Below are 26,228 nucleotides of genomic sequence, written 5' to 3' on the forward strand. Positions count from 1 at the left end.
AGACAAAAATAAGCTTTGATGTGAATTTGGCAGCTTGTAGGTTTATTGCTTTCTTGCGTGTTTCTTTTGAGGTCTGTGGGACTCCGGAATACATTGCGCCAGAAGTGATCCTGCGCCAGGGCTATGGGAAGCCCGTGGACTGGTGGGCCATGGGAGTTATCTTGTACGAGTTTCTAGTTGGCTGCGTTCCTTTCTTTGGGGACACACCTGAAGAGCTGTTTGGACAAGTGATCAGTGGTAGGTTTCTGTTCTGGTTCGGAAGGGGTTTCAAAGTGTGCTGGGAAGTAAAACCTTGAAAATACTGAGGATCCACAGTTTAGTCGGGACAGACTAGCTATAAAATAATGCGCTTTAATTTTAAAATATTTGTCTGTATCAAAGTAGCATCCATCTGATGCAAGCAATCGAAAGTAGTTGGGTTCCTCAACATCTTGCTAGATAGTCTTGCGGTTGTGCATGGCAAGGGAGTCATGCAAATCCATGTGGGACTGGGGAAAAATATTTGGGGATTTTTCTGTTCTGTCTTTGAACTTAAACGATGGAGAATATGAAAGGAGCAGCCGCCAACTGGTCTAATTCAGTCTGATTTCGGTTATTGCTTCTGTAGGTGGGTGCAGATTTCAGTCAATTTGTAATTGTATAAATGAAATAAAAAAGGAAATTCTAAGCAAAACACATTGAAACCGTTGTTCTCGGTATCTTCCCGTCTTGTGGCTTTTTAAACCTATCCTGCTTGGAGCTGGACAAACAATTGCTTTGTGTTCTCTCAGTGAATATGCCAGTGAAAACATTTCCTATTGGGAACGTTTTCTGAGACAGTAAATTTTTAACACACTTGGCAAATGTCCTTTGTAAAAAGCAAATTTCAGCAAAGAACTAAATATGATGCATGAAATCGTTACCTGTGAATTGTTCTCTCTGTTCCAAGTGTAACGAGCGTGGAATGTGCGGGCACGAGATACAGCCGCAGTATTGCCAGTGTCATTGTTTATGGATTGTCATGGAAGCCCCATTTCATACTTTATTAATAGAGTTCTTAATGCTTTTTTTTTTTCTCCACAAGCACTGCTTGGATTGACAGCAGCTTTAGCTGACGCTGAATTTTATGCATTTTGGAAAATGTCAGTGCTTGAATTATATTAAGTATGCAAGCTGCTGAATTCAAGGTATTTACGATTCTGGGGCAGCACTGAACACTGCGTTTTACAGTACAGGAATGTGAATGGTTATTCAAATTGGTTGTGAAGCTGGTAGAAAATGTAAAGTCTCTTTTTGTCCCCAGATGAAATTGCCTGGCCAGAAGGTGATGATGCACTGCCACCAGATGCCCAGGACCTCATTTCTAAGCTTCTCCGCCAAAATCCTCTGGAAAGAATGGGAACAGGTAGGAACCTTGTGCACAGGAAAGTACAAGACCAGAAGCGGGAAAAGAAGCTACCCCTCCAGTGATGAACACTCACCCACGTTGAAAAATGCTCATCTAGAGCTGGGGAACAGTTTATATGGCATTCAATGAATCCTGTGTGATGAAGCTCGGAGAATTAGTGTAGAATATACATGAGTCAGATATGACTGTCTTGTTTGGGAAACAAGAAAGGAGCACCATCAGCTTGGCAACATAACTGCTCCAATTTGTTCTGTTCCATTAAAGGCTTGAGGGTAGTGTCTCCATTTGAACGGTGTATAATCAGATTTCTTTGAAGTTCTCCTTGACTAGGGGCTTAATCCCCTGCATGGATGTGAACTCCTGGGTGTAATAATGAAAACTTTCCCATTCCTAGAGGCCTGCACTGTAGAATTCTCCAAACATATACAACAAAGTCTGATAATCTCTTTGGCAAAGTCAGATGCATATGTCAATCTTTCTGTATTATAATGTCAAATTTCAAGTTTTACAAGTTAACACTTCTCATTTCCTGATAGTAAATAACCATAAATAATCTTCTAGCTATGCTCTTGTTTTAAAATAATTTGTCCGATACTGCGGCTTCACAGCACAGGTTGTCTGTTTCATTGATTTGATTTGATTTGATTTAGTTTTAGATTTTCAATTGGAAACTACACTTTAAGGATAAAATAAAAACGTCTATATATAACAATTCCAAAAGGCACATGTATTCAGCAGACTTAACACATGTGCACACAAGGGGGATGAATAGATCATGAATTAATAATGATGTCAGATGGTTTTCACATGTTCTTCTTTACTTCAAATCCGTGTACTTGAAAGATGTTGCTGTCATGGAAAAGATGTAGAGTTTCTTGCCGTATAAAATGAGTTGATGGACTGATTTTTTTGATTTCTTATATACCTGTAATGCTGAGGCTGCTGTTCCACTTGGCATCTCATAGTGCCACTGGCACTCAGCAAACCTTTTATCTCTTTTCCTCTGCTATTCTCTTTTTTAAAATAGAATAGCATCTTTTATGAATATTAATTTCATTTGGAAAAAAATGCATATACTGGTAGACAGACAATCCTTAGTTTTTCCTTCTGGGTAGCCAAGCTTCTGAGGTTAATAACAAAAGAGACTAATTCAGGAAGATACGTAAGCCCCTGCCTTGTTTAAGCATATTGAAGTTTATTCATGAGAGTGGAGCCACGCACATGCTAAGTGCCTTTCTGAGTTTGCTCTCTTTATTTAGATGGTATTTAGAGTTTGGAAATTTTAAATTAGGATGTTAATTAGTTCTTAATCTTGCAACTTGCTGTGGAATGTAACAACAGATGCTGTCTTCCAGCCAGTTTAGTCATGTGTTGTCATTAAACAGGAAGAGGAGGTGGGAAGGAGGAAATCTTGTTCAGATTTTATCCTCAATCACCACTTTGGTAAAAGTCATTTCTCAAAATTCCTGAAAAACATATGACTTAAATGTACTTGGGTACATTCTCTTAGGCTCTTGATACTTTTAAGGTTTGTTTTTCTTGTTATGCAAATGCTGAAAGAAATACTCTGCAATAAAAGATGCTTATTTCAGGTAGTGCCTTTGAAGTGAAACAGCATCGGTTCTTTAAAGATTTGGACTGGAATGGATTACTTCGGCAGAAAGCTGAATTCATCCCGCAGTTGGAATCTGAGGATGACACAAGCTATTTTGACAGTAAGACTAAAGATTCAGCCTAAACAGCATCGTATTTTTTGTGCATATTTCATTCTTTAAATTGTTATAGATATGTCCTTGTTAGAAATTGAATAAAATACTTGATGGAAATTGCTTTAAAAAGTTTCTGTTGAATGCCAAGTAAGGTTTCTTTGAAAGCAAGTGAATTTTAAATGAAAAAAATGTGGCTGCTGAAGTCAATTGGCTTTTCAGTGGTGCCTGTGGCCCTGCCAGCCATGGCTCTGCAGTGAGAGGTGCTGCGGTTGTTATGCTGGCTTTATTACTGTACTTCCAAAGCATTTTGTATATCCAACTTCCATGAGGTTTTGAGGAATATTATCTTCCCCTACTGACCATTTTCAGCCAATGAATGTTTTTTAAAAAAAAAAACAAACAGAACTCAAACCTTGAAGACAAGTATTTAGGGGAAATTCTTAAGAGATTTAAAGTAACTTAAATTATTTTCACTGAAAATGTAGCACCTTTTTTTTTAGTATTGTTAACTCTAATGAGATGTGAAGTGCCTGGCTGGTGCATATAAATGTCTGGGAACTGCCCTGGTATCAGTGCTATGTAAGATTCCCGGTATTTCCAGATAAGCAGCAGACAGAGTCGATGCTCTTGGGAGAGAAGGGAGGAGCATCATGTGAGGGATGGGGAGGTCTCTGTCCCTGGAGCCTCTTCTCCCTACCTTTCTCATCTGAATTGGAGAGACGAGCAGGAGGAAAGGGCTCCGGCTTGTCACTGGTCGGGGAGGGTCTTTCCCCCTCTCCAGCTGCAGTGCAGGATGATACTGGGCTATTTCCATTTCTGGAGCTATGGAAATTTCTGCCCTACTTCAATGGAATCTCTTCCATCCTTCTCCCAGGCCCGTGGGACTTGCTGACTCCATATGAAGGACATTTTTCTCTGCTCCTGTGCTTTACTCAGGGTGCAGGGATGGAGAAAGCAGCCTGCCTCCAGCCCCTTGGCTGCCACGCTGCAAAAACAGAGATCCTGTTTAGATAATGCTCTCCCAGTTTGGGGAAGATGGTTTTAGGTTAGGGGTAGGATAGAGAGAGAGATCGGTGGAGAAATCTCCACATACTCACTGCAGAGAGCAATTTGAGTCAATGTGTGCAGAGAGGGCAGAGGTGTAGGGTTTTTTCATGTATTAAGGATACTTGGTACAACATACATGTAGAAACCAAGGTGGCAGTGTGTCCTCCCGGCTCGTTGGACTTACCGGACATTGAACTCGAGCTCTGGTCAGTGGATGGGGTCAGTGACTGGGGGAGGCTCAGCACAGCAGCCGTGAGCGGATCCTGCTGGGTGAAACCACCACGTTATGTTCGATGGTGCAAATCACTGGGTCTGTCATGTAGGAACGGTGGCAAACCCCCCCAGTGCCCAGGCGCGCTCAGCAGGTTATCGGGGTGACTTTGATGTGAGCCCTTTATAAAGGCTGGAATTCTCACGTCAGGAAATATCTCACATAGACACTGATAAGAGTTGGCATTGCTGTTATAAACCCTAATGCAGAAAATTTTAGAATTTACAAAAGTAGCTTTCTGGCTGACACAGTGCAGCAAATTTGGCTCAGTATAGCTATCAGCTTTCTGTAGCCAAACTTATTAATGCCTGCCCTGCAAAATCCAATGTGTCTGGCTTAGAAATCCAGTGCTGCAAATCTCAAAGCACAAAATCTCTTTGGAGGCAGTTTAGATTTTTGCATTAAAAAATAGCTTTGCATATTGGCTGCTTGCCCATTTTCTTTCACAAAATCTAATCCTTTTTCTAGTGGTAGGAGGCAGAAGAGGAAATATTTTTTTGGGGTAAATATTTTTATTTTTTAAAGAAGGCTTGTATGTGTGTATGCAGGACAGACTTTGTACAATCACAAAGCTGTTTATTGGAAACTGGGACAGTGAATTGTTTCCGTGTTTCCTTCCATATGATTGTTTGCCATAGGGAAGAAACATCTCTACCCTGAAGGGTCTGCAGGATGAGACACCTGCTGAGTGTGCTTATAGAATATAATATAGCTGATGATATGAGATAAATTCAGTAGGAAGGAGGTGTTTTTCACTGCTAATTGTACAGGATGAGCAAAACTGGCTGGGTATGTTTCAGAATTAAGGAAAATACTCTTCATGGTGTATGAAAATTCTTTGTAAGTAGACAAGTAGGAGTTGGTACAAAGACTGTTCCTGAGTAAACACGGAGTGTTTGAGGTGTGAGAGTTACCAACACTCCTCATGCTGATGAAACGTGCCGTGTCTTGTTCACAGCCCGTTCAGAACGGTACCAACACCTGGATTCAGAAGAAGAGGAGGACACTAATGATGATGATCATGTGGAAATTCGGCAGTTTTCCTCATGCTCACCGAGGTTCAGCAAGGTAGGTGTTGAAAGAAAAAAAATCTAGAGAGGAACACAGTTTCATTGCTTTGTATGAGGTATATTTTAATCATGCAGATGATATGTGGGAGTCGCATGGTGTTTAATATTCACTGAGGAAAGAAAAACTGTGTGCGTTGTTTATTCTGTGATAGTTCATGGCCTGTTAGAAGGTGTGTGCAAGAATAATTGGAGGGTGAGATTTTGTATTTCTTAATGTTTCACTAGTACGCAGGGTACTGCAGAGGTCTCTCCGGCATCTGGTACAGTTTGATGTTTTTACTAATGACTTGGATGCTGGCATAGGGGGTGTCCAAAGCTTATTTGCTTTCAAAACGGTGTCATTTTGAAAAGGTCTTCCAGTAGGGTGACAAGATGGTATTAGGATGAAAATTGATTCTGACATTTTGAAATAATGGTCTAAAATCAAAGGGTTCCCATCCAGTAAGAGCACAGGTGAAGTTTACACCTCTGCTGTTCTTCATCTCAAATGCAGCCTGAGGAACAAAAGGTGACAGTTTCAAAGAGAAGGATCTGGGCATATAGTGCATCAGGAGTTAGAAGTGCCAAATTACTGAAGCAAAAAGGCATTTACCATTCTGGGTGAGGGCAAATATTTTCAGCAAGGCAAATGAAGAAATCCTTTCCATCTGCTTAGCAGTAGGAAGGCCTTAACTTGGGTACTCTGTCCTGTTCTGGGCAATGTTCTTTAAAATAAACATGGACCAGTAAAAGAGAGTCCAGAGGAAAGCAACAAGAGTGGTCCAAGATCTACAGAACATAAACCCTAATATGTTTCCAAATACGTAACTGCTAGAAGGAAAGGAGAGGTTGGTTTTCCTGTTCTACCCAGAACTGCCATGAAATCATGGACACGAAGGAGGTATAGGACAGACGATAAGAAAACGTTTCCAATGTTGAACAATAGTTAAGCGCTGGCATTGGGTTGCCTGGGGAATTTGTAGAGTTTCCATCACTGGCGGCTTTTAAAAACAGGTTGGAGAAACATCTGTCAGGTGATTACAAGAGAGCTGGTTCTGCTTTGAGGTGGGGAAGTGAACAGGAAACCCTGAAGAGGTCCCCTCTAGCCATGCTTTCTGGATTCAGCATGCCTCACTCAGGTCTGTGCAGGTCTGATTCTCACTGGGATGATCTGAAATAAAAAACTGGGATTACGGACATTGCAAAGTAGTACAACTCCGCTTTTGGCATGGATAAAGCAAAGTATGGTTGGGGAGGGGCAGAAGGGAGAAGAAATGCTATTTTGATGTCAGCGCGCTCTATGAACAGTATTTCCCTCTTCTTGATGATATGAGAGTAGGAATTTTACTTACGGCCTCTAAAAGATGTTTCAGTTTTTCAGGACAGTTCCTCCAGATTTCCACTAGTGAAGTCAGTTTTGAAGCAGCACTTTGGGGTTTTTTTTGTCCTTAGCTGGGCTACAGTGGTTTAAGTAACAGTTACCATTAATTTCGTGGAGTTGCTCCTGATTTGCATCACCAAAAGTATGTTTAAAATTGGACCTGAGGATTAGTTGAGGTTTTGAAAAAGTTCTCAGGAGTACATAAGGGTTTCTTTTTTCTGCCTTTTCTCACCATGAGTATTATTCATCTGTTAGACTGAAGCTTTTCTTTAGGGTTCAGTGTTTTTGCCACAATGAGAAAAAGTTCACTTTTAATGAATTTATTTTAAGACGGGGAAAATTATACAGCATTTGTAATGTGGGAGGCATAAAAGGCTCATTATATTTTGAAATTCTTGTCTGACAATTCAGCCATATGATTTATTAATAGTTATCTTGTTGATGCTCTGAATTTTTAATAACATTATTTTCATTAATCTCTTCTTATGTAAATTAGGTCCACAGTCAAGTCTAGTTCTAAAAGGATGGATTTTTTTGCTTAATCATTTAATTATTTAAAGACGGCTGTAAAACCAAGAAAGGCACTTTCATTAAGCTGTCAGCATTATAGTAGATTCCTTGAGGAGGGCAGGACTTTTTTGTTCTGAAATAAGCTTAGGGCAATGCTGATAGACTGATGATAATGAAATGGGGTCATGAGCATGATGCCTATCACTGAATTGAATTTGTGTAGTAAGATTTCAAGATCCAGATGCCAGCCTTCAAGACTTGTGGAGCCTGCTTTAGCAATATCTCTTCTCAGATTTGAGAATCGTTAAGAACAAAAATCAAGTAATTTCAAAAAGTCCTAGTATTTCTGTGGTGTGCTGGGCTGCTTTCAGAGGAGACATGTTGGGTGCTGTTGTAGAAAAGCATCTTTCATGTTTCTGAAGCTTGGTTTTTTCCTTTCCTCCCTGGCACTCTCTGAGCATGTCACATCTGCACTGTGTTACTTAGTCAAAGAACATTGCCAAGTTCATGCTTTCAGGGAATATCTTTCAATTTGAGAAGAGATTATGCCCCTTGATCAGAAAAGGCCACAGAGGTTTGTTTTCTCTGTACAGAAGGATCTTTTCCTATATGCAGGTGTACAGCAGCATGGAACGTCTTTCCATCCACGAAGAGAGGAAGACTCCACCACCAACTAAACGGAGTCTGAGTGAAGAAAAAGATGACCGGCTGGACAGCCTTGGCGGCTTGAAGAGTCGAGACCGCAGCTGGGTGATTGGGTCTCCTGAAATGTAAGTTCTGTAGAACTAAGTCTTTTTGGTTTCTTATAGCATCTGAGAAAGACCGACGTCTGCCAAAACTTTCTATGACCAGTGTTAGGTCAGGAATACTTCATACGATATATTTCCACAGGTGAAGCCTGAAGAGTGGAATAAATAGCTGAAAAGGAATGCTTAGAAGTGATATAGTCCTTAAATGTGTCTAATTAAGTACTAACATCTCTAAATTTGTAGCAAATACTTTAAATGAACTTAAAAGGATTCTAACCTTAGGTAAAGCTTTCATTTGTGGAAAGGCTAGTTATGTTGGAGATGTACCAACAGCGGGTTTTTCTCAAACAGTGAATCCAAAGTCTGGTTTTGCCTGACTTTTACTTTTTGTCACCAATCAGAGAAACCAATAGGAAAATCCAAAGCTTCTAAAGTTCAGAATATCCAAAAAAATCTTGTGTTCTAATAAAAATGTCAGTAAAATATATGAACGCCCAGAATTTGGTTTTATTCCTTCCTTTCTTAGAAGCTTAACAACAGTATATGTTGGAGATCTAGACTAGGTGATGCCCCAAAGCCTTTGCTGTTTTAAGTCCTAATGATATAGCTCCATCTCCTAACTTCACCTTAAATTGGCTTCAGATGTCTGAGTTGGGGTTGTGTGTTATTTTCTCTCTTTAAAGTTCATTATCCCCCTTAACTCAGCCGAGGGCCTCTCTCTTGTTTTTTCTCTTAGACTGCGGAAGCGCTTGTCTATGTCTGAATCCTCGCACACGGAGAGCGACTCCAGCCCACCCTTGACCGTCCGCCGACGCTGCTCAGGGCTCCTCGATATGCCCCGTTTTGCCATCTCCGCGGAGGACGAGGGAACTGTTCTCAAAAGGCCGCAGTCCGAGGGGATGCTCTTATCCACTGTGCAGTCGCGGGAGGGGCTGCCGGTGCCCATTCCGGAACAGCCTGTGGAGCAAGAGCTGCAGCTGGAAGGTGACGCTGGACCCACCACCCCCTCCACGGCCGTCAGCAGCGCCTCAACGCTGACAGGTACGTGCTCGGTGTGATGGTGTCGTGGTTCCCTAGAAAGCCCTATTAGCTTGCAGATGTTAGCTCTGTGAAACTCTGGATTTGGATGTCGAGTGATGTGAATGTCTCACGCTAAGTGGTTATTTTCGTATAGTTTTGTGGCTGTGCTTCTCTTCAAAATAACATTGATGGTTTATTTCTTCAAAATTACATCTTTTATTTCAGTCATCCCACTTCAAATTGATTAAGGCTTTTTCATGCTTGAGACCCTTGTGATCTATGCCCACTTACAACCCCTGGGTGCCTACCTGAGGCAGCGTTATGTTAATCAATAGTCAAAGCAGATCACTGCTGACTTGGGGCTGGAGAATATGGGTGCTCAGCCATACTGAAAGGTCCCTGCTTCCTATGATTTTATTTATCTTGAAAGGCTCTAGTTTGGAGTCTTGAAATTTGCTAGGGAAGTGAGGTTTGCGTCAGGGATGTGCTACTTGCTGTCTCAGCCAAATATCCTGAAATTTAGCCGAGTTGCAGGCTTAAAAACGTGCAGCCTAGGTTTAGTAGAGTGAGGCTTAGAAGTCAGTGTTTGACTTCTCAAAAGCTTTGTCCATCCTGGGGCCGTTCTCCAGCACTGGGCTGAGCTGGACCTTCCCTGCGATGGTGCCCTGGGCTGCTGGGGCGCAGGGCTGGGCTCTGGGGGCTGGAGTGTCTCCAGGTCCTGCCCCTTCCAGGGCACTGGGGAGGCAGAGGGTGAAGCTGCCTGTTTCTGAGTACAGAGGAGGCCAGAGCTGGGAACTGGGGGGAAGTAGTAAGGAGGAAAAAAAAGGAGATTTAGACCAATGGAAGAGAGTGGGGAAGTGGAATTGAAGGTTGGCAAGATAATATTTGAGAAAAAAGGTGTATTTACGGGAAGAACTAGATTGTAGCATTGAAGACCAAGGACTAACCATGTAAGAAAATAAGAAACAAGTTTCTGGGGGAAACTGGGAGCAAGCAAGCAACTGTGGATGCATTGAGGATGGAAAGGAGAGGACAGGGGTACTAAGCAAGGAGTCAGAGCAGCAGCAAGATGACAAGGTGAAGGGCACTGGGCAGATGTGGTGGTGGATTGACAGCAGAAGGTGGAAATGCCTTAGAAGAAATTTTCCTCCAGACTAGAGTCTTATTATTCCTCTTCTTCAATGCAGTCTGTGAAATTTCCTCCCCATTCCCACCCTCTGTGGCTCCCAGAGGAGGCCCGGTGCTGCCATCACGTACTCCATTAACCCATGGGAAGAGGTGCAGGAGTGAAGGAAGCTACCACATACTTGGGTGACATAAGTGCCATAGTGAACCTTAGTTTCTCAATTTCATACTAAAAGCCTAGAAACACGCTCTTAAAAATTGCGAGAATGCTTTTGTTGCAAATTTGAATATCTACGAGTTGAAATAGGCAAAAGTGAAGCTTCCCTGGGCAGCCTGCTCCCCAGAGCCTAATGCATTTGGGCAGTCTTTAATCCAGTGCATGGGATTCAGGGATACCATTGCTTCAGTGTCCCCAGCCTACAAAGTTAAGTCAGAGACAGGGGACTGCAAGAGAAGAATTTCATTCCTGTCACTGTCTCGGAGCGCGCCTGTAATGCATATCGCAGCCTTTTCACACGCAGCCTCCGATTCTGGGTTCCTCATTGTCTGGGAGCCTTATTTGAAACTCTGTGGCTGTTAAATGTTGAACTGGCATCTGGTACTGAGGTCTATGGGAATGGTGCTTTGAATTTTTATTTTCATGGTACTTCCTGCTTTACTTAGTATGCAGAGCAGTGGTGCCCACTTAAATAACGATGATCAATGTTTTGTTCCATCTTCATTGTTCAAAATGTGGCCCTTAGGCTTTATTTATTGCACGCTGCTTAAAATTTGCTTTTGAAGACAGAATGATTAATTTCCCTCGTAGACTTGCTGTGATGCTCACCGCTTTCATTTCTGAGCACCTTGTAAATTCTAATTAATGTATTTTCACAGTGCCCCTTTAAGGTATCAGATGGGGAACTGAGACACCGAGCTTGAGTACAGCACCCCCAACATCTGCCATTGTTGCACCCCCAGTCTGATTTTCAAGATTACTTTGCATTTTATATATAAGCATGGCAGGTTAAGTAATTCAAGACTAAATTGCAACGGTGCACAGAAGGGGGCAAATTAAGGTTGCCTTTGCAATCCACATTTTTACTTTCCCTGACTTTAGTACCTTAGTATTCTCTTAAAGTGGATTTTTTATGTGCAACTCCGGTAGAACCTGGCTCTTCTATTACAGGCAGTTTTAACTTAAAGATTGACAGTTCTTGCTGGTTGTAAAAATGGAGCACTTCCCATAAACCTGTTTTCATCTGTGGACGGTCCCATTGAAATGGCTTGCCTGCAGAACTGCACTGCAGCTTTAGGATTTGTGTAACAGCTCCTGAACAACGTGATTTCATTAACGAGCTTTTCCAACAGTACAGAAGCCGCTAATTTTCTGTATTCAGAATCACACCATTTCTGTAAATAAAAATTCAAGCCCTGGGGTTTCTTCTTAGGAAAATTTACTCTTGGACTTCATGTAAACATGACTTTGATTTAATGTATTTTGCCTGTAGGGGAATAGACTGTTAGGAATTCCCTGTGGTTCTAATCTGTTTTAATTTAAACTGTAGCTGGGAGCACTGCAGATTTCTCTGATCCACGCGCTCGCAGTAATAGCAATGAAGGCCCAGACTTTACCACTCCAAAAGCCATCAGCGATTTGGCAGTGCGGCGGGCACGACACAGGTTGCTCTCTGGGGAATCAGGGGAAAAACGTACCTCAAGACCTGTCAATAAAGTGATTAAATCGGCATCCGCTACTGCCTTGTCTCTCCTGATTCCCTCAGGTAAGAAATGCCTCGGGTGAGGCATTGTCAGAATCTGCAAGCACTACACAAAAGGTCTGCAGACAGATCCTCCCCCTTCGCTCTCCTGGAATAATGCCCTCGCTGGCAGGAGGGGAGAGATCTAACTTTTACAATCAGTTTAATATTTACCGCTCAGCAGGATAATGAATACCGCTTTGCCACAGACAGGAGCATTGTGTGTGTGGTCTGACTGCAGCTTCTGCAAATGGCAGCTGGGCCTGATTCTCTCCCCAGTTTTGTTTAAATTGGCTCCTAGCTGGTCTCTACACAACGCTGCGGCAAGGTGGTGTAGAGACACGCAAGGATTTTAACCCTCAAGGTACTATTTTTTTGGGGGGTCACACGCTAACTACGGCGTTGTTTGGGAGCTGAATGTGTCTGGTGCCTTCAGACACCGGGAGGTTTCAGTAACTCTAGATAACTTGGTTGAGACTGAGTGTTCAAGAACTCAATAGTGCGAGCAACGCACAAAGCAAGTTAACGCTGGGTGTCTTACCTTGTTGGCCAGCTCTGTCTCCTTGACAATTCCTAATCATAGAATCATAAAATGGTTAGAGTTGGAAGGGACCTTAAAGATCACCCAGTTCCAACCCCCCTGCCATGGGCAGGGACACCTCCACTAGAGCAGGTTGCTCAAAGCCCCATCCAGCCTGGCCTTAAACACTTCCAGGGATGGGGCATCCACAGCTTCCCTGGGCAACCTGTTCCAGTGCTTCACCACCCTCACAGGAAAGAATTTCCTCCTAATATCTAATCTAAATCTCCCCTCTTCCAATTTAAAACCTTTACCCCTTGTCCTGTCTTATCCTTGTCCTGTCAGGTGGTAACTTGTGGTGAACAGCCCGACCATGCCGAGCTGTGACAGACCGGTTCAGCAGGAGGCTCTCCCCACACGGACTTTGTCCCTCTTGCCGGAGGATAAGTCCTTGCTGTATTTCCAGGGTTGTGCCTGTTCCTGCTTAGATGGGAGCAGGGAATTGTAGCTAGACCATGAGTGCCAACCCAGCAGAACCTACTGGCAGAGCAGTGCCTGCAGCCCCTCGAGCCGGGGAGCTGGAGGCGTGTGGCTGCTTCTGGGCACCATCGTGGTGGTGCCCGTTACATTTCTTGTGGTTTGGGCATTGGTTGCTTTTCAAGCTACAAACTCCCTCATGAAAATCTCTTAAATGTGTATTTAATCACCCAGCAAAGGTTCCTCCAGAACTGCTCTCATCTGCCAGGTAAATATGTGCTGGGTGATTCAGCAGGTGTTTCTTAATGGATTAGGGATTACCTTTTACAGCTGCATTTAATATTCCTGCTCTTTGGGTTTATTTCACTGATGTTGACCAGCTTCACTTTGAAATGGGAATTCTATATTTGCTTTGTGTTTTTAAAAGTGGATGTTGTTCAGTAGCAAGCAGAGTCAGGTAGTCCAGCCGATAGCCCAGCCCTTGGCTGTTTGTTTGGAAAACGCACTCTAAAATACGCTTGTGATGCTGGTTTTCAGGAGCAAAGTCCCCAGAGTAATTTCTTAGGGTTAAATATTTTTGCCCCCGTGAATTTAAAGCACTACCAAAACTACCTTGGTGTAGTTGCTGTCTTGATTGCCTACTGATTTTTTTTTTTGTTTGTTTTAATGCTAACTGATTTTGGTTTATCTCAGCACTAACATGTAACTTGCACCAAGATCTGGAAACTATTTGATCTTTTGGAGGGGGATATTATATCATAACCTTGAAATGTGGTGTTCCGGGATTGTGCCTAGAGCAAATGCTTATGATGGGTTGTAAGTCCCTGAAAGAGGAGAAGTAAACACTGTTACGCGACCATAATTCTAGGCGAGCAGTGCTGCTGGATCAAATACCTCCAAATGTGCTTTTTGGAAACTCTGCCAATTTTTGTATTTTGAAGCATGAATTAGTTGAAGCTGCAGGCAAACCCAGCTCTGGTGGATACCACCAGCTTTAAGAGCATTGGGAGAGATGGTTTCCTAGCTGTTCTCTAACAAGAATTTTCTCTCTTTTGGAGGCCTGGTTTCCTAATTTTTGCCCACCTTTGTGTCATCACTGTAGATCACCACACGTGTTCTCCATTGGCCAGTCCAATGTCACCTCATTCTCTATCCTCCAACCCATCTTCGAGGGACTCCTCACCCAGCCGCGACTTTTCTCCTGCTATCGCAAACCTGAAACCACCAATCATCATCCATCGGGCTGGAAAGAAATACGGTTTCACTCTCCGTGCCATTCGCGTCTATATGGGTGACAGTGATATCTACACTGTGCATCACATGGTCTGGGTATGTCTCTGCTTTTCTAAAAAGAATACCCTTGGGGCCAGAAAAGCCTATAGCCAGGGTTGTGGGATTTAGCTTTATAAATTGTATTTTGCCACCTTGTTGTCTCTCTCCTTATTTGAACCCAAAGTTATCTTTTTGGGGTGGGGGAAACCCTTTAAAAATAAATAAATAACAGCGCTTTGGGGTTTTACCTGTAGCAGTTTTCAAGCCCATCACAGAACCACAGCAACCTTTCTTTCCTTCTCTCTTCCCTGGTTACATGGATCCACCTTCTTTCACCTGTAGTGCATACTTTATAGCATGTTTCTGTGTACATACCCGTGTTTTCTTTACTGGGGTTGTTGCATGAAGGCCAGTCGTAGCTAATTTATTCAGACCTGTGTTAGCGATTATAGCCTGCTTCGGATCAGTTCAGTCTGCTGGGGTTTTCCAAGCAGTCGCTTGGAATTGATTGCAAGCCTTAAAGCATCACTGCTGCTATGCCGATTGCCATGGGATTTAGCTCTTGGCTTAGTTGTCTGCTATGCTAAAAGGTCTGGTTTCCATGTCTGTATCTCTTCCTTCCCGTTATTTCTGGTACTTGATCTCTGCGTTCCTTTTTTGTTAACGTTATGACTTCTAGGAGTGATCTGGTCCCTGAAGCAGTGTTGTTTGAGTTGTGTAGTTGGGGAGAATGGAGTGAGGGTAAAGATGGTTCATTTTTTTCCTTGTATCTCTGTGTTCATTAGACAGTTTGGACTTCATATGCTTTGGTCATCATTTAACACTCATTCTTACCTAGAAAAATAATCTGAAGCTGCAGTTTTCCCTTGCTCCTCTCTGCTTTTCTTGAAAAATGCTGAGTTTACCAAGATACTGATTTGTAGTCTTTTCTGGCTAGAGGGAGTTGCAGTATTCTCAAGCGTATCCCTCTCTTCACTGTAAAGGAGGCTTGTCTTTCTGAACAGTGGTGGGGAAAGGCAATGTGTCCATGGGGGAAAAGATCTGATGTTGGATAGGTTAATAAAGGACGGAAAGAGGAAAAAGAAACTCTGTCTGAGATGAGATGCAGTATAGGCGCCCTAAACGCATGTCTTATTTAAAAGTCTCTTGGCCTTTTGTGGATTCCAGCATGTACATGGAAGAAAGCTGGATCTGGGATGGTAAAGAAATTGAAAAAGATTGAATGCCTGTCTGGAAATCAAGGGTATTTCACGTTCCTGAGTGCTGAAAATTTTTGGGAGCGTGTTAAGCTTTTTGCTTTGGGAGGAGCTGGTCTCTTGATCAGCTTAACCATCCTGGCTGGCTGCCTTGGATCCAGGAGAGCACAGATTTTTGTGCTTGGCTGTGCCAGTCAGTGGTGTCTTTCACCCATCTTTGAAGGAGCTGATGCTGGCGCCAGCAAGAGAAGAGATGGATGGGCTTTGAGTCTGATCTGGCCAACGATCCTGTACATTCCTCTTTTCAAATCAGTCATCCTCTTCTCGTTGCCAGCACGTGGAGGAAGGTGGTCCAGCAAACGAAGCAGGTCTGCGTGAAGGGGATCTGATAACCCATGTCAACGGGGAGCCGGTCCATGGACTGGTGCACACGGAAGTGGTGGAGCTGATTCTGAAGGTAGGGACTCAGCGCTGTCACATTTGGAAAATATGAGCCAGCTCATTTAAAATGCCGTAGGTACCTAATTAGCATTGTCTGAAATACATGTATGTACGCAGTGCCTGGCCCTTGTTTTGCAAAAACTCATTGCTGTCGCTTGTTCCCTAAATCTCCAAAATTTCTGCATGTAATTTAAGCTCAGCTCAGTTTCTGTGAGAAATAAGCACCAATCAGATACATTTTTATCAGCAGTAGAGGCAAAGGTTAAGAAGATTTAAGTATACCTTTCCACAGACATCACTTTAAGAAACAAATACCTTAAAATTTTTCTAAATTACTTTTATTTTTTGCCTTTAGGCTGTGCTGATGTTATTAGCTCTTAATAATGCTTTCTCAAGGATTATTCCTTGTGGTATTTAAAAGCAGCTTTGTAATGGTTGGTCTTAAAATTATCCAGTTAAATGACTTGTGTTTTGATACCTTCTCTGTGCTGAATCCATTTACAGAAATAAAACCCAAAGTTTTGGACTGTTCCAAGAGACAGAAGTCTTTGGGACTGCAAATAGAGGGGCAATCAGAATTATCTTTTTCTTTAAGATGCGTGAGACAAGCCGCGCTCTGTGTGGCGGATTCATTATGATAGATGCCTGATATGCTCACATCTGCCATCAGTCAGAGCACTGGGAATAGGATTGGTGACAGAATATCTCTTTGTTCAAGTTTCCAAGTATTACAAGTATTAAATTGAGGCAGTTGGGATCTCCATGGGAGAGGTCAGATGCTGTGTTCTGTCTGTTCTGGGAAGCTTTGCCTACCAGCTGGGGTCTGAGCTAATCATTCGTGAAAGCCTGACTAAAGAGGGCTCTCTCTCAGCCATTCCTTAATAAATGATAGGTGGAAATGCAAAGGGGGAAATGGAGTTTGACAAAGGATTACAAAATGGCAGGCAGCAATAAACTAGCAGCCTACCTGCTTAGCCTGCAGATCGGCTTCAAACAGCCACGTTTTAAGCAATGTCTCTGTGTCTTGTTTCTGACAGAGTGGAAATAAAGTGTCCATCTCCACCACGCCGTTTGAGAACACGTCCATCAAAGTTGGTCCAGCTCGAAAAGCCAGCTACAAATCCAAGATGGCTCGTAGGAACAAGAAGAGCAAAACTAAGGATGGTCAGGAAAGGTTCGTTTTGATGTTTCTCTGTGAAAATTAGATGGCAGCTAAGATAACGTAAGAGACATCTTGTCAAATCAATTTGCAGATAATGCCTATCAGCAGGTATGTCCTGTAGTTCTTCTTTTCTTTTTGTTTTCTTTTTCTCTTTGACTGTGCCATAAAATTGACTGAAATATGCCAATAAAGGTAAATAAATCATTTGGGCATGTAAGCAACTTTTGAATGCTCTTCCGCAGTAAGAAGAAGAGTTCTTTGTTGAGGAAGATCACTAAACAAGCATCACTACTTCACACCAGCCGGAGTTTATCCTCACTAAACCGCTCACTGTCTTCTGGAGAAAGTGTGCCTGGATCTCCAACTCACAACCTGTCTCCTCGGTCACCAACGCAGAGCTACAGATCCACTCCCGAGTCTGTACACTCAGGTAAAAAAAGAAACAAAACAAAACAAAACAAATAACCCAACAAAAATCCACACAAAAAAAACTTGGAGAAGATTTTTGCTTATTGATTAATTTTTGAAGTAAAATATGCAGCAGCAGGCAGGTTTGTGAAGTAAAATGACAGCTGTGATGTCAATTACCTTAAGGATGGATGTATTCTCATTCATTGATTCATTTAAAAATGAAAATCCATACATCCTTTTAAGAATGCATTTGCTGTACTACAGCATCCTTTCGCTTTGATGCAAATGTGTATTGTAAGTTGCAGTGTTTTTGTAGCAGTTTGACACATTTTCTATATTAGCTCAGAGAAAAGGAATCAAAACAGTGTGGCAAAGTCGTATTTGAAAATTGAATCAGCTGATGGAATAAAGAGATTTGCATCTTGAGAATAGCAATGAAACACGTGGTTTATCTGCTTGGAGGTTTTTGTCAGGAAAAGCGTTCTGATAGAGAGTGTTTCTTACTATATTCTGGTGGTGTGTGACAATGATATGAATTTTCCATCAGAAGCTGTGCAATATTACCTTGTAATATTATTGCAGTGCTTTGTGGTGGCATGGCATTTTGTCTTGACTTTGCATGTCTTATTTTCAATAACTTGGTTTAATGGCCAAATATATATTAATTGTCTTAGTCTTTTTATTATTTTTTTTTTCTCTTTTAAGTTGGTGGCAATTCTTCCCAGAGCAGCTCTCCCAGTTCCAGTGTTCCCAATTCTCCAGCCAGCTCTGGACACATCCGACCCAGCTCTCTGCACGGACTAGCACCGAAGCTTCAAAGGCAGTACAGGTCTCCGAGGCGCAAATCGGCGGGGAACATCCCTCTGTCACCACTAGCTCACACTCCCTCACCAACCCCACAGTCCACGTCACCGCAGCGCTCCCCGTCTCCTTTACCAGGACACTCAGTTGGCAGCTCCAGTATCATCCAGTCTTTTCCAGTAAAACTACACTCCTCTCCACCGCTGGTGAGACAGATTTCTCGCCCCAAAAGCGCTGAGCCCCCTCGGTCTCCTTTGCTAAAGAGAGTGCAGTCGGCTGAGAAACTGGCTGCCTCGCTGTCCTCTTCTGAGAAGAAGCTGGGCTCCTCCCGTAAGCACAGCCTGGATATCTCTCACTCGGAATTTAAGAAGGAGATGCTCCAGAGGGATCCCAGTCTCCAGAGTTTACAAGAATCCGCAAATGAAACAACGGGTGGCAAACTTGGGCTAGCGGAAAAAGGGATGTTGCAGAAGCCGGGTTCACGGAAGTTGGGTGCTATTCGACAGGACAGGGTGGAGAGGAGGGAGTCCCTGCAAAAGCAAGAGGCCATCAGAGAAGTAGATTCTTCCGAAGATGAAACGGATGATGGTTCGGAAGATAGTCAGGATGGGAGAAGACTGGACAAGCCCCCTGACAGCGGGGACCAAGGCTCAGATTCTTTTAATGAGGATAATAAGTTTTCATCTAAATTGGAAAGCAAGGATAGTATTGAAGATGATGCCTTTCTACCTGAAGATCCAAAAGGTACAGAAGATTTGCAGAAGGGAAACGGTCAACAAGCCAAGACTGTTTCAGAGCCACTGCAAATCAGTGTGCACCCTTCCCCATCAGAGGTCCCCCCAAGAACTTCTCCAGAAAAACTAGCTAATTCAGAAAAGCCATTGCTGAGGTCAGAAACAACTGCAAAGGAACATAAATTGCCAGAAAGCAAAACTTTTGAGTGTCTTGGTCCAAAAGACAAGTCTTCTGAAGCAATCAAAGACCTAGGGAGAACTGCAAGTACCCAAAAAACGGTAGACCGCACAGAGCATATACAGTGCCCGTCTATCAAACTCGTGGAACTCGAAGAAGGTGACTCTTTGGGGGCCTCATGTGGTAAGCTTGACCTGAAAGACCCTCTGCTAACTGACAGCAGTCAGAAAAAACAGGATTCCAAACCTCTGCTGGCACTTGCTTCGTGGTGCACGGCAAGCATGAGCCCTCCCCTCTCGGTGAGCCCCGCGGATCGCAGTGAGAAGGATCACAAGGAGACGCTTCAGCCTGCAGAACAGCGCAGCACCTCCTTTCTGTCTCCTGGAAGCGCGAGCGAAACCTCCCGAAAAAGTCCTAGTACTGAAAAGCAGCCCAGCTCATCCCAGGCGGAGAGCGCTTCGGCTGCCAGTAAAACGAGCCCGGCAGCTCCTGTCCCCTCCACGCTCCTCGTCCCCGCTGCTATCGAAAGAGCTCTCTCCGTGTCCCAGTTAGTGCCACTCGCTCAGAGCGTGTTAGGCCCTTTGAAGCTCAGTATGTCTGGTTCCGGAGAGGTGGAAAAGAGAAAGGATTTCCCCCATTTGGGTGCCTCCTGTCAAGAAGAGAGAGATTCGAAACAAAAAAAGCAGGAAACTTCACAAGCAGGAGGAGCGTGTCAAGAGAAAGCCAAGCTATCTAGCACAGGCGGTCTGGCCACGAGGAGCAGGTCCTGCACAGAGTCGTTAAACTCGGCGACGTGTCCCGTGGTGGCAAAAAAGGAGGCAGCTTTTTGCAGCGCTAAAGCATCTGAGGTGTTGGGAGGTAGCTGCAAAACCACGCCATCGAAAGAGCTGTCTCACGCTCTTGGACAAGCAGCTCTGAGAGCCTCTCCTCTGCCAGATGGCAGCACGAGGCCCTCTAAAGAAGGGACTCTGGCGCAGGCAAAAAGCAAAGAGGTTGGAAATCAGTTAAAAATACAAGACTTTCCCCTGTCACATGATGGTGCTGTAAAGAAAACATAGCAGCATCCCTGGTACACGTGGACTGGAGCATTCTACATTCAAAATAGAGACTGCATGTTTGAATTTTGTAATATACACTAATATAAAATAGAACTTGTGTACATCTATTTTTGGGAGGGTTTTTTTCATACTGTTTTTTGTGTTTTTTCATCCTTGCTATTCTATTTTTGTACACAGTAATGCTTGCTGTTTGAGGTCTCTTTAGAACAGGGTTAGCAGGGCTTAAGAAACAGTTTGTTGGTTATCTTTTTTCCCCTTCCAGACTTTTTATTTTGCCTGAGTTTAGGACCTGTTGTGCTCTTCTCTCTAATCCTGCGTTTATTTGAGATCCCAAAAATTCTGAGTACAAAAAAGGCAGCTTACTTCTAAATTTCTGCTTTTCAACCTTCTCTATGAAATGCCATTGAAATTCACAAGTTTTTTTCTTTGAATTTGCAATCTGTTGTCCTTTGACAAGGAGAAGAAACTACCCTCTGGTCCACAAGTTGTTCTGAAACTACAAATCTTCTTCGGTCCAAGTAAGACCTCATTGTCACCATGTGCATTCAGGGTCCTGCACGCGTCCTTAGAGGACACAGAGGCGAGGGACTTGGCTGAAAGTGTCGGACAGAGAGAGACCACTGTCTTCTCTTGATACCGTGTAAAATTATTTTTCAGTGGAATTATCAGAAAGAGAAATCTCCAATCCGTAAGCTGGTCTTTTTTTTGGGATCGCTTTTACTTATCCTTTATGGGACACATGGCAACTTTTCCCTCTGTTTTTAAAATTTTAGTGATATTTTAATCTTCCTTTCTCTGGCTTCAATTCATAACTTGCCCTGCCTCAGAATAAGTGACCCCAGGAAAGGGGTGCCTTCTAGGTCGATTTTAAAGTAGAGAAATTTGTAGTTGCGTGTTCTCCAGTATGTCTCGAGCAAGCTTATCTCTCAATGATAAATGACCTTTGGAGACTTTTCCTTCTCTTGGTGAGTCTAAATAGGTAGGGATTTTAAGGTGTTCCTTAACATTTCTGAATTGGGGCTTGGGAAACTTGCTGAGTTTTCTGAATCTGCCCGTTTTAAAAACAAAAACCTATGAGGAGTTCTGACTCCTCGAGTTCTGTGGACAAGCTGCAAGCAGACTTCATTCAAAACACATGTGGTATTTTAAGATTTCAGCCTTGATAGCTAGACCATTTCCACTGCTGAGGTCACTTTCCATTAAAAATTTACTCTTTGCTCTTAGGTTTAGACATTGCTTTGCTTTAAGTGTGAGCGACTCTGGATAACAGTGCTCTTTGCTGAGGATTAGATCAATAATAATACACCAATAAACGTGTCGAGTGGTGATACCTATAGCACTGTAAGCCATTTCTTCATCCAATTAAAGGTTCCTCTCAATGAACACTCCCGTCATTTGTCCCAGATTGTGCTCAGCTTTTATTCTAGTCTTGTCTGAGTGTGTTTCCCTGCAGATCACCCGCGAGGTCTCGTATCCTGCTCACTGGCTTACTCTGTTAGAAGCAGAACGAATGACTGTGCAACAGTATTTCAAGCTAAAACCTGCCTCTGTTGGTCTGATTTCATGACCCCGCTGCCGCCTTCATTGTCTTGGCTTTTTCGGAACTAAACGCAAATATGTTTTTATATAGGAATATAATTTCTCCAGCTCTTTAGTCTTGATTTCAGCTCAATCCACAAATCACCAAAATCTCTGGAATCTCACCCTGCTTCTTTCTGTATAACCGTTGTTTCCCCCCTGTTATATACTTGATTTTGGCTGCTTGGATTTCGTTTCTGGACCAAGTTCTGGTTTGGTTTGAGTTTTTTGTTTTGTTTTTTTTTAAACATGTTTAAATGAGCGTTTACTCCGTGTGTCTGTGTGGACATGTATGGTGTTGTTAATACACTAACCAAAGCCTCAACGCTCCCAGATAACACCTTAATAAATCTTGCTGTGACGGTATTGAGAGCAGAGCCGGCTGGGCTCTCTCTTTGCTCTTTTTTCCCTGGAATTCATAGCCTACTCGTATACACTTGGGTTTGCAATTAGAAACCGCAGTATTTCCACTGCCTTGTCAAGGTCCTGGGTATCTCCAGCCTCTCAAAGCACTTTTGCTGGTGAGCATCGTTCTGTGCTGATTTGGAGCAATAGCAAGTAAGGAACAGACTTGGCAGGATCTGGTACTTACCTGGCTGGTTTCCTCCCCGATGGGTTGATCTAATAAAAAATTGCTGAGAACTGAGGTCCGGTTGGCAGTACGGTATGTGATAAAATGGACAGGAACAGTGAAAAATTGATTCAGCATCCTGAGTCTGTGGTAATTACAAAGACAAGCCTCAAGCTTATCTCCTGAGGACACCTAACCTTGGCGAGGGGGAAGTTTCTGTGTCTATTAACTAGTGAGCCCAGAGCTGTGTGAGGACGTGGTCCCACCTGGCTGTTCCCTGGGTGGCAGGTCCCCGTTTCCTTCTCCTTGCGGTGACATGGCTTCTGTGAGCATGCTCCTGGAGCACCCACAAAGGGCTCTGCCTTTAAAAAACCTAAGGGGACAACCAACCACCGCTCTTAGGAGAGAGGACTTTGTAACCTGGCTCATCCCACCCAGGTTGGGATGGGAGCCTCTGGAGGTACCAGCTGTTTTAGCCGCTGCCTCCCTCCTTTCGCAGCCGGTGGTTCCAGCACTGAATCGCAGAGTTATCCTTTCTTACACACAAAAAGAGGAGTGAAAAACCTTGCTATGTCACAGCTTTTGCTGCTTTTGCCTGAATTGGCCAAAGAAGAGGTGAGGTATGTGTTTCGTCGCCTCTTTTGTAGCTACGGTACAGAAAGTGATCAGTGCAATTTAAGAAACCCTGGTTTTTTTGGAAGCCAAAGCCAAGCAGCGTTACCAGGAAAGCATCCTAGTGAAGCCCTGTATCCCCTGCTCCTGGTCAGTCCTGCAGTTTCCCTCGGTGTGCCAGGTGCCCCATCACCCCGGTTCCACCTTTGGTCAAATTTAGAGGGTGCACCTTAGCTAAAAGTTTGGGCAAAAACACTTTTTCTATACAATTTTGATAATAAACCAAGTTTATTATCCAAGACTTATTCCTTGCTCTGCTTAGAGTTGCTTAAACGCCTTCTCAAATAAGCTTGCAAAACGTCTCGGGGGAGGGAACGAGATGTTGGAAAAGCGGTGTGTGAAGAGGGAGGGTGCGTCCCCCGGCGCAGGATCAGACCCGTGGTACCCGAGCGAAGCACTCAGCAAGCCGAGAACTCGGTCGCCATAGGTATCCCCGCATCCGAGGGGCGGGAGGTAGAAGTTGGGTGCGTGTGGTGTGCGTTGGGTGAATGAGCCGTGCGTATAAACCATCCAAATACGCTGCTTTCCCGCTTCCGTTCCCTGCTTCCTTCTGTCGGCTTGGACGCGTCTCCCGCTCCTCATCCGTGTCGGGATGACGGCATCAAAGTTGGTTCCAGCCTCTGCAGCTCCTCTCTGCTCCCGCATCCTGCCCCGTGCCTCATTTCAGTGTTATTTTTCCCTTTGTCTCTTACTGTTGCAAACTAAGAGAAATGGATGATATTTATTGTAAATATTAGACTTTAGCATTGTAACGGCCACTCCTGGGTCCGAATGTCAGAGGCCTTTGGCTGCTAATATACTAAAGAGCGCTTGCCGGGGAAGGGGTAGGAGTGACCAGTGGTTTTGGTTGCCACACTTGCATTAAGGTGTGATTTGGAGTATTTTAAAATTTTTATTTTTATTTTTATTTTTTTTTTTTTTTTCTTTTCTTCCAAAGAGGGGAGGATAAAGTCTTTCTCTGGTTTTCTCTTACTGGATGTGAAGGATAATTCTGTACTTCTAGTAGAAGATTTGACAGAAGTGTGTGTTTACGTTGTGTTCGATTACCGTATCCAGGTGGCTGTGAGAGCACCTCCTGAGCTGGGCTCCGCCGAGCTGTGTCACTCAGCACTTAGCTAGATAAGAGAAAGTGTGGAATTTCTGTGTTTCTAGAAACTTGAACAATTGCCACATAATAGCGGTGCAATAATTTTTATTCATGTTGTACCTGCATGTCGATGTTCAAATCCTCCTCCAAAATAAATACTTTTTTTTTTTTTTTTTTTTTTTTTTTTACATAAATTCAAACTCGTGTGTGTCTCTTGTTTGGTTTCCCTTGACTCTCCCCTGCCTGTGCCTTCAGCCCCACGGCTCAACCGGCTGCTTGGTGGGGCAGAAAATACCCTGTGGGGTATCTGGGTGTGGGAGGTATCGGAGTAAATCTGCCAGGCTATTTGGGACTTTCTAAGCCAAACCTCTCCACTCTCAAACTCAAGCCCAGAATTTACCATCCTCCACCGAGAGCCCCTGAAGTATTTAGCGTCCTGTGTCCCTGCTAATGAAGGGTCCTAATGGTCAGTCCTTACTAAGGGGGTGAAAATGTGTAAGACGTGAAACTTAGCTGAGGGACGGGAGAGAACAGCAAGAGGTTGAGGAGAGGATGGGACTGACCACCACTGAACCTGCTCTAGGTGGACCTGGTTTGTCAGGGGGTTTGGACTAGATGATCTCCAGAGGTCCCTTCCCATCCCGTATCATTCTGTGGTTCTGTGAACACAGTAGCTGATGGATACATGAATTATGGGCACAATAAAACCCAAAGGGCAGCAGCTGCCAGCGGCACGGGTACGGCGTTGGCTTGAATTAGCCAAACGGCATGAGGCAGCAGGAGCTCTGTAGCCTCCTTGTGCACCCGGTTATTTCGGCTCTCGTGCTAAGTAAGATACCACCCAAAGCCTTTCCAAAACCAGCCCTTTGCTTTTAACATCCGCAGGTGTGTGCCCACCATGTGAAAAGCCCTCAAAGGCTCGTTCCTGTTCTTGCAGACGAAGGGCTGGGGAGACGCTCGTGCCTGGTGGGGGGGGGTTGGACTCGGTGGACTCGGCCTTGTTCACTGCTGCCGAGGATGCTCAAAACATCCCGTGTCTCCGTGCTCCGGAGAAGCTGCCGAGCAGAAGTTGGGGGCGAAGCAGAGCTCCGTTGGTGGGAGTTTTGCGGTGCCTCTCGCCGCGCCACCCTTCGTCATCGCTGACGTCGGTTCATAAAAGAGTGATGTTCCTGCCCAGGCGGAGGGGGACAGCAGGGCTCAAAGGGACGGGAGGCGCAGAGCCTGCGGCCAGAGGACGCTGTTACATCTGCAGCGTCGAGCAAAACGGCCTTTCTCCATCACAGCAGGGAGACTCTGGTGGCTTTGGGCAGGCACCCGGTGCAGACCAAGGGCTGGCCGTGTCCCACAGCCCGAGTCCAGAGCATCACCTCCGTCGTCGACACAGGGGACTGGGGCGGGAGCATCACTTGGGGACCAGCAGAGAGGTGGCAATGAGATCTTTTCAAATTATGTATTTGTGGGAACATCCCATTTTTCTCCCTTTTTAAGACCTGCTAGTTGAGGTTTAATTAGGGTGACGTCTAAAGCCCGCAGCCCTTCTGTAGAGGTTCCCCCAGTCAGAAATAAATTGCTCCTTGTCCCCAGCAGTTTATTCTTCCAGAGGATTAAGCCGCAGCAAATAAGGGCCATTTTCCTCCTGAATGACTGCACGCACGTGGGCAGCTCAGCGTGCTTCGGCGCCTGCTCCCTGATGGCGACACCGAGATGTGACTCCTTCCCCCAGGATCAGAGGCTGCCAGCAAGACCCAGGGCAAATTCCACTGCCGGCAGCCAGGGTGCCTGCAGCTCACCGGGAATTTCGGAGGTGGGAACTGGGGGGAAAGCTGAAACAATCTGTATGGGTGCTCAGCCCCCCTGGTGTTGACAACCTTCCCCAAATTGAAAGCACAGCTGGAATTGCTGTTGGATGCACCAAACGACATGTGGCCCTGTCAACACCTGGCACCTGCTGCAGCAGCGCTCGCTGTGCCCTGCGAGCTGGGGGGGACATCAGGGCTTGTCACCTCTGCAAACCTCATCCCCCTTTTTTTGGAGTCTTTTACTACTAATAATAAACGGTGTGTGGTGCTGGAGGGCTGTGCTG

General features: G+C 44.3%; 1 protein-coding gene across 1 annotated transcript in view; it reads left to right on the forward strand.

Annotated features, from left to right (window-relative positions):
- MAST2 (microtubule associated serine/threonine kinase 2) overlaps nucleotides 1-24,336 on the forward strand; it is a 198,906-nt gene extending 174,570 nt beyond the window's left edge. The window contains exons 20-31 of the mRNA XM_074152183.1: nucleotides 72-237; nucleotides 1,283-1,384; nucleotides 2,980-3,102; nucleotides 5,373-5,482; nucleotides 7,970-8,124; nucleotides 8,840-9,144; nucleotides 11,796-12,011; nucleotides 14,087-14,313; nucleotides 15,787-15,909; nucleotides 16,931-17,067; nucleotides 17,298-17,485; nucleotides 18,172-24,336. Of these exons, the coding sequence (XP_074008284.1) occupies nucleotides 72-237; nucleotides 1,283-1,384; nucleotides 2,980-3,102; nucleotides 5,373-5,482; nucleotides 7,970-8,124; nucleotides 8,840-9,144; nucleotides 11,796-12,011; nucleotides 14,087-14,313; nucleotides 15,787-15,909; nucleotides 16,931-17,067; nucleotides 17,298-17,485; nucleotides 18,172-20,237 (3,918 nt within the window). The 3' untranslated portion in view covers nucleotides 20,238-24,336. The remainder of the gene's footprint in view (nucleotides 1-71; nucleotides 238-1,282; nucleotides 1,385-2,979; nucleotides 3,103-5,372; nucleotides 5,483-7,969; nucleotides 8,125-8,839; nucleotides 9,145-11,795; nucleotides 12,012-14,086; nucleotides 14,314-15,786; nucleotides 15,910-16,930; nucleotides 17,068-17,297; nucleotides 17,486-18,171) is intronic.
- The last annotated feature ends 1,892 nt before the right edge of the window (nucleotides 24,337-26,228 follow it).

The sequence above is a fragment of the Numenius arquata genome, chromosome 8 (assembly GCF_964106895.1).
Source record: "Numenius arquata chromosome 8, bNumArq3.hap1.1, whole genome shotgun sequence".
Lineage (NCBI taxonomy): Eukaryota > Metazoa > Chordata > Aves > Charadriiformes > Scolopacidae > Numenius > Numenius arquata.